The sequence below is a fragment of the Ricinus communis genome, chromosome 10, assembly GCF_019578655.1.
Source record: "Ricinus communis isolate WT05 ecotype wild-type chromosome 10, ASM1957865v1, whole genome shotgun sequence".
NCBI lineage: Eukaryota > Viridiplantae > Streptophyta > Magnoliopsida > Malpighiales > Euphorbiaceae > Ricinus > Ricinus communis.
In genome coordinates, this window is record NC_063265.1 from 508,330 (window position 1) to 516,867 (window position 8,538).

Below are 8,538 nucleotides of genomic sequence, written 5' to 3' on the forward strand. Positions count from 1 at the left end.
AAAAGAATATTGAAATATTGGATATGATATGATATTGTTTATTATGCTATTTTTTTATCTTTTTTTATATATATTTAATTTATTATTATTAAAATTTTATATATTTTTATTTTTATATAAAAATATAAATTTAGTCTTTAAATTTAAAACTATTTATAATCAATGAAGTTACAATAATTTGTATAATAAATAGATAGACAACTAAGTTTACATAATTTGTTATTATTTTGAACTTGTTTTGACTTAAAAAAACATTTAAAATAATGCTAATTCGTAATTCAATAATTAGGTAATATTTGTATTAAAACAGAGTTCAATGTTTTGTAGGAGAACAATTATATTGATAACTTAATATTTATTTAATGTAAATACAAAAAATTGATTTGTTGAATTGAATGTTATCTTGATTTATTAATAAAATTAGATTGTCTCTGGGTATTAGTTCATAACAATTTTGGAAATTAAAAAAATACCCATAGGCATCTTTTTATGAACTAATGCCAACAATAAATCCTAAATCTGTTCACTTCTTAATTTTCTGAACTTTTTGGTTAAACTACATTAGTGAATGTAATTTTATTTTATTTAGCAAGAGAAAGTATAATTGTATATATAAACCTTAAATTAATTAATTTTACTTATAGTCAAACACATATATGTAATCGTGAGTTAAAAGTTATCATTTGTCTCTATTTTGAATATAACTTTTTAAGTATAAAATTTAAATTTATATATAATTTTTAATTATTTTTAACATTAATATATTTAATATATTAATTAATTATTTAATTAAATAATGATTCTAATACAATAAAATTATAGGTTAATTATATTTAAGATATTATATTAATTAATAATTTATGTTTTCTTATCATATAGTGACTTCTAATCATAAAGTAGTATTTTATTTATATATAATTAATATATTAAGAGATATATTTATTAAAATACATATTATTTTTGATAATATTTATTATTATTGATACAAAAGATTATGCTAATATATAAATTAACAAGTCATTTTTCTAATTATGCTATAATTTTAATTTCAAAATAGCCTATTAATAATATTCATAATATATAACTAATAAATTAATTAATTAATATTTTAAAGTTATTTTATATTAATAAAATTCTAAAATATTTATTCTTAAATTATAATAGATAATTATATATATATATTAATAATTATATTATGTTTTATAAACACATTTTATATGTCCATTATAATTAAAAAATAATCGAAGTGTACAACCACAAGTAAATTGGTTATCTAAATAAATTATTTATAATGCTAGTAAACAAAATTAATTTTAACCACATGTTTTATTATAAAAAGTAATAAAAAAAATAACATTGTTAGAGAAAGAATAAAAGCCATACCATTTTTTAAAATTATTAAGATAATTGTTTTTGATATTTAACATGTATGTTTTGATTTTAATTACCAATTTACATTAAAACACTACTAATTTATATTCTCAGTTAACACTGATAAAATTAAAATAGTACATAGATATAAAAGAGTATGAAAGTTGAGGATTTTGATCTTCTACTTTCTTATTGTAGTTTTGTTTTTAATATAGTAATTTAAATATTTTTAAGTGACCACTCTTAACCCAAAGGTCCAATCTGACTAATAGTAAGAAAAACAAATTACAAGCAAAGTAGATTTGAAGACTCAAAAGACACTTATTTTGAATTGATTGGCATAGACTAACAAGTTAATAAACAAATTGCAAAATCATAATAATAAGGTTATTGAATATTGTTATTAGACAAGAAGAAAATAGAGAATTAGTCCAAGGAAATAATATAATTCTATCAATATGATTATTCTTAAATGTGGATACAACTAGTATTAGTGATAATAAAATCTTATTAATTCTTTGCAACAAGTAGGGCAATTTTAGTTCTAGATGGGTTAATAAAGTGCAATTCTTTAACAACTTAAACAAAAGAAACAGAACTATTATATAAGAAAAAGAAAAAAGAGGAACAGTAAAACAGGGTCTATTTTGAGAAAAGCCTGGTCAGAAAGAGTGAAGAATTTGATTATGGATTTAGTGCAAAATTATCATAAAAAAGAAAAATCTTAAAAAAATTTATTATTTTTATTCCAAAAGGAAAAAAAGAAAAACCTCATTAAACATGGGAAATCACCATCTGCACCATCTTTCTCTTATTGTAACTTTCTTACACAAGAGGATAGCCAAACCTCTCTTTCACTTTCTCTCTCTCTATATATCATGCTATATATAAATATATACACACATACTTATAAATATATGCAGCCCATTATTTTTGTTGTCGTTGATGATGGTGTAAAACCCATTTTCTCTGTCATTTCATTGTGTCTCTGATACAAAGAAAAAAATATTAATATTTATTTACATTTTGTTGGTCATATAAATATATAATCTAAATTGAATCATCAACAGTAATTACAAGAATCCACACATAAGATTAAGATAGACAAAGAGAGGGAGAGAGCAAAAAAAGAGGGTGGTCTCTCTCTCTGGCCCTCTCTTCTTCCTCTTCTTCTTCTTCTTATGCCTCCTCTCAGATCTTAGATTCCCGCTGTTTTCCGTTTTCTTTTGGTAAATTCAATATTTTCTAATCTTGCAGCATCTTTTCTTTGATTATACCGTCTGGGTTTTGGATCTTTTACTCATTCCTTAACTAAAATTTGATCTTTTTCTTATTGGTTTTTCCTATAGGAATCCTGGATTGTTGGTTGATGATCCATATTTGATCGCTTGGAGGTTATATATATGCTTTTGGATTGAATCCAAGACTACCCATTTCGTAAATATTTGTAAATATCCAAGCTTTGTTTTATTTCTTTTGACAAAGGTATATACATATATATTTTTTATTTTATTTTTTCCTATGTCTTCGTTTTATCCGCATTATGATATTGTCTATCTAATTGTTTTAATCTACGTATTGCTCTACTATACATTGTTTATATTATCTTATGCTAGTATGTATTGTGCTGTATAATGTTCTTGTTGTGACCAGTTAGATCTGGTGTTTGATTGGTATACAACATGAAACGGTTTTTTTTATTTTTTATGATATGTTCGGTTCTATGATTATTTTTGCATTTGTTGGCGGATTTTCCTGATGGGATTCGTATGCAGAAATGGAAATGGAGCTTGGAAAGTTATTCATCGGTGGGATTTCATGGGATACAAATGAAGACCGTCTAAGGGAGTACTTCCAGGTCTTTGGCGAAGTCATGGAAGCTGTGATTATGAAGGATCGTGCTACAGGTCGTGCCCGGGGCTTTGGTTTTGTTGTTTTTGCAGACCCTGCTGTTGCTGAGAGGGTTGTGATGGAAAAACACCTAATAGATGGTAGAAATGTAAGTTCTTACGCCTGAATTCTCATCAATTCGAGCTGGGTTCATTGTTGTTCACTGTTTTATTTCTGGTTCCATCTTTTTTTTTTCTCTTTTAGTGAGAGACTTCCCAGGTAAATGAATTTTGAGCATTGTAATGCTGTGGTTGAATAAAATGCGATGATAACTACAGATAATTGATGGTACTCTATTGATGAACAATCGATTCAGTCATTTTCATTTGCTTGTGGGGTTGGTGGTGGTATTTTATTGGTTACATCTCATAATTGGACAAATGAAAAAAAAAAAAAAATTAAAAGAAACATATAAATTTCAGATGGGAGCACTGTATTAATTCCTGAAACATAGGATTATCAGTATCAAAGTTCAGATTTTGGCAACTTACATGCTGAAAAGAAATAATAAATTCAAAAACAGAATAAACTCCCTCTTTTAGAATTGACAGATATTGTTTGGAAAGAAAGAAACTGTGCTACATGTTATCAGGGGTGGCTTCCTCAAGAGTCCATTCAATTGGAAGGTACAGTTGGGTATCAGTAAAGAAGACAGTAATTAATCTCATTCAATAGAGTGATGCTAATGGGAAAAATGTGGGTGCTACAATTAAATGAGATGATAGGGAACTTGGTCTCTTCTAGATAACGGATACTACTTTTGAGTACCTTAATTTTGGTAGGTTTGCTGCAACTTAATAGTTTCTTGATAGTTAAAACACCAATGGTCACTTTTCAGGGTCAATTGGTTCGCTGTTGAGCAGCTGAATGATTTTATATTAGCCTTTACAAGCAGATGTGTCATGTGCAACATTAATTGTAACTTTTTTGAATTAGAAAACTGTTAATCTGCGTTCCTACTTTTCACGTAAGCTTAAGCCATATTACTAGACAGTTCTGGAATCCTTAATAATATAAATCTACTCTAACATTCATGAGAAGAAATAATTTTTATCTGGTTTCTTCATTTTCAGCATCTATGCTCATGTATGGTAATTACATAACATTTTGATTAATTCTTAATTAAATTACAATATGAGAAGATTCAAACTAAGATTTTCTACAGATTGGAAATATGGTGTAGACTTTTCATTATTTCAATTCTCAGGTTGAGGCAAAGAAGGCAGTACCTAGGGAGGATCAAAACATTCTGAACAGAAACAGTAGCAGCAGCATACATGGATCGCCTAGTCCAGCTCGTACTAAGAAGATATTTGTAGGAGGCTTAGCATCTACAGTCACAGAGAGTGACTTTAAGAAGTACTTTGATCAATTTGGGACAATTACAGATGTCGTGGTTATGTATGACCACAATACTCAACGCCCTAGAGGGTTTGGATTTATTACTTATGATTCAGAAGAAGCAGTGGATAAAGTGCTCCATAAAACCTTCCATGAACTCAATGGTAAAATGGTTGAGGTCAAGCGCGCTGTCCCGAAAGAATTATCACCAGGGCCAACTCGGACCCAGTTAAATGGGTATAATTATGGTCCAAATAGAGTTGGTAGCTTCCTGAGTAGTTACACTCAGGGATACAGTCCAAATTCAACTGGAGGACTTGGTGTTAGAATGGATGGTAGGTTCAGTCCTGCTACTGTTGGTCGGAGTAACTTTTCTCCATTTGGTCCTGGTTTTGGGATGGGGCTAAATTATGAGCAGGGGTTGAGTCCTAGTTATGGGGGAAATTCAAACCTAAGTTCTAACCTTGGCTATGGGCGACTGAGTCCTTCATATAATGGAAATTCAAGCAGGTATGATAGCCCTATTGGTTATAATGGAGGCAATGTTGGAAATAGTTCTGTCTTAAATTCGCCGGCTCGAACTTTGTGGGGTAATGGGACTATTAATCATTCTTCAAACTCCACAAACTCTAGTAGCTTTTTGGGCTCTGGAACTGGGAATCCAGGAATAGGTTCCTTTGGCAGTATTGGAGCGCTCTGGGGTTCATCAGCTAGTTCTGGTCAAGGTGGAGGTGCCAGCTCCGCCTTTAGCAATGGCAGCCTTAGCTATAACAATGGTGATCTCAGTGTTGGTCTAGGAGGGATAGGGTATGGAAGAAATAGTGGGACAAGTGTTGCGCCAGTTTCATCTCATACTGCATCAAATGATGGCTATAATGGACCTTATGGAGACATTTATGAGAATATCTCACTGTATGGGGATTCTGCTTGGCGATCTTCACCGTTAGAGCTAGAGGGTTCTGGCTCATTTGGCTTCGGGCTTGGAAATGCAGCTTCAGATGTCGTGACCAAAAATTCTGCTGGTTATGTTGGTGGTTATAGTGTTGCCAGTAGACAAGCAAATAGAGGTAATGTTTCAGTCCATTTATTCTTATAAACTTTTTCTAACTTAGAAGAAATTAATAACACCTGCCCCCCCAACTCAAATTAAGAATAGAGATAAGAAATAGAAAGCACAGAAAGGGTTAATGGAAACATTGTGTTCCATTATTATCTCTAACTCCAGCATGATGGTCAAGTTTACCATTTAGTTGATTCAGCAACTGTGTATGGATTCATTCATGTGCATTTTTTAAGTTAAAAAAAAAAAGTCATGCATTTTAAGAATGAGGAAGGCCATTTCAGTATATCATCTCTCTTTCTCTGTCTAGTAGTTTCCAATTGCATGCTTCATGACCTCTACATTGCAGTTACTGGTTTTAAGAGATAAATAATTGGATTTGAGATGTGGCAATCTTTTGGCTTGCTGCGGCAAGACACATGAAATTGAATCTCTCATTAGACATGTTTTTCCCCATCTGTTAACTGGTATGCCATGCATATTAATTATCATGTATTACATGTATGATTGCATATGAGATCTTCAGCTAATAGACCTTTATGCATTTTTCAACTTCACAAATCTTTGTTATTTGAGACCTTAAATCTTCCACTCTTTTCCTTGAGTTGCTTTTTTATTTTTATTTTTCGTCTTCTAGGGATATGCAGACTCAAAACATAATTTACCTCTCCTGCTTGTTAATTGCCAATTAGTGATGTAGATTTTTTTTTATTCCATTTATCCAGAAGTTATTAAATTAGGGACTAAATGAATGAGGCTCCAGAGCAAACATCAATACTTATTTACCCTGATCATCATCTAGAAGTCACCAAAAGGATACTCATTGACCCCCAATTTCTTCATTGATTATGGCTTTCATTTTGAGCTCGAAAATGAATGCTGTGATTGAATGGAAGAATTTCAAATGAGGGGCTCTTTGTGCAAGAATATGAGTTTAGTGATTGTTTGAACGAAACTTCGCACAATTTTTTGATTGAATTAATTCACAAATGTGGAAGACGACATATGTTTTGCGGTGGATTTTACTTCTCTTTAGAGGCATTTCAAATTATACTCATGTAAGGTTCTTTATAAAGTTCTGATTATAGTGGCTTTTTTTGTACATTCATGGACCTAACTATTTTCTGTAATACTTGAGGTAAATCTGTTTTTTTTTCACATCCAAATTCTACATCCAAACAAAGTGCAAAGTCTGTTAAATGCTTTTTTCTACAACTAACATGCTGTCACTGTTGTGGTATTTACAAGCTGTTTTCTTTTATATTGTCTGTTGCAGGAATTGCAGCTTAGGATGATTATGATGTGAATGTCAAGAGGTTATATTGTAGGTGAAATATATCTGATTAAGCGAGTATCGTACATTTCCCTTGTCCAGAAGTTGCAGTTTAATTGAGAAGTTGATTAGGGCTAATTGGTTTGCCTGTTTTAATGAATTTATCATAGAGTGCAGTCACAAGGAGTTCCCTGTAAGGTTTGAGCTTTGATGTTTCTTTTCTTTTTCTTTTCTTTTTTTGTTCTTTTCATAATTTTTTATGATATAGGTTTTTTCTTTTCCTTGAAATTTGATTAAGATGTAAAATCAGTTTGCGGGGTATACGCAGAATTACTGTATCGTGCATCGCTGGTGAACACAGCGATACAACAAAGGATGAACATTATTTTTTTCTTTTTTTTTTACACTATTTTGGGTTCAATTCTTCTTTTTCTGCTGTGATATCCAGCAAATTGCTGGTTCTTGTCAAGTAAGTTATTTATGTTACAAGTACTCGGTTAGTTGTTCATCAGCACAGTAAAAGATGTTTTTTTTTTAGTATGAAATAACCAAGAACACATCCAAAAAACAAGTTATTACATAGTTATTGATTAGATCAATCATGTTTCTTACTGGCATTTGTGTATTTAGACTTCATTTAATAGATGATGCACTAATTTGGCTTAAACCAGTTTATCTGCTTAGGTGCATGCCATCTTTTTGGAACATATAGATATTAAGCAGAATGACTTGGTTGTAAATGGAAAGAGAAAGATGGTTCAGTTAATAATTAATTAGGGGTTCTGTCTGCATGCTGTCAATTTGTCAATTACATAAATATTCTGCAGCAGAAGGGAACTTTAAATTTTATATTATTCCATTTCACTTGATATATTCTTTTTAGTCAAAATTTAAAATTTTTAGTTCATGGTGTTAATTTTCCATCCTCACGAGGCAGATTTGTTTTCATTAGAAATGAAAATAAATGTCCAGATTTCAAGAATTTAATTCATAAAATTGATATTTAGGCATGTTTGGCTAAGCTAATAACAGAATAGCTAATTGATAATTATATTTGCTAAAATTATTCATAGCCGTTGCTCATTATATATTCATTTGATCAATTTAACGGTATATATATGTAAACCATTATTGTGAAATTACTTTCATAGCAAGATTGCTGATTCAATAAATAAATAAATAAAATTGTAATATGAAGAAAATATTGGATAGAATAATTATAGTAGTTTACTGTAAGATATTTCACGTTAATTTTGTTTTATATTTTATTAAAAAGAATAAAACCTAAATCGGTACCAAATATTTTTTAAATAAAAAAAATTAATTTAAAAATTGAAACGGAATTACATAACAAAAATCACTATGACAATTATAAACAAAAATTACTATAGAAATTATAAAAACTAAAATAAGAGAAAGAAAAATTAGCATATGTGTTGTTTGTTGATGAAGTAGCAATTTGCAGTGTAGTTATATGAAAAATAATTTTATATAAGATTAAAGAAAAACTTAAAACTTGTGTATGGCGGAGACATGATTTGTTTAGAATTTTTAATTTAGAGTTTTAAATTAAAAAAAAAAAGATAATTTAGTTATTATAATT

General features: G+C 29.6%; 1 protein-coding gene across 2 annotated transcripts; it reads left to right on the plus strand.

Moving 5' to 3' along the window:
- Positions 1 to 2,291: 2,291 nt before the first annotated feature.
- LOC8277274 (heterogeneous nuclear ribonucleoprotein 1) lies at positions 2,292 to 7,344 on the plus strand. Of its 2 annotated transcripts, none has more exons than XM_048369944.1 (5): positions 2,292 to 2,600; positions 2,721 to 2,818; positions 3,147 to 3,370; positions 4,469 to 5,669; positions 6,939 to 7,344. In XM_048369944.1, the coding sequence occupies exons 3-5, from the start codon at positions 3,149 to 3,151 to the stop codon at positions 6,950 to 6,952; spliced, it is 1,437 nt and encodes a 478-aa protein (XP_048225901.1). In that variant the 5' UTR covers positions 2,292 to 2,600; positions 2,721 to 2,818; positions 3,147 to 3,148; the 3' UTR covers positions 6,953 to 7,344. The 2 variants fall into 2 exon arrangements, with proteins under 2 accessions (XP_048225901.1, XP_048225900.1); XM_048369943.1 differs by having other exon boundaries at positions 2,294 to 2,600; positions 2,721 to 2,856.
- Positions 7,345 to 8,538: the final 1,194 nt, after the last annotated feature.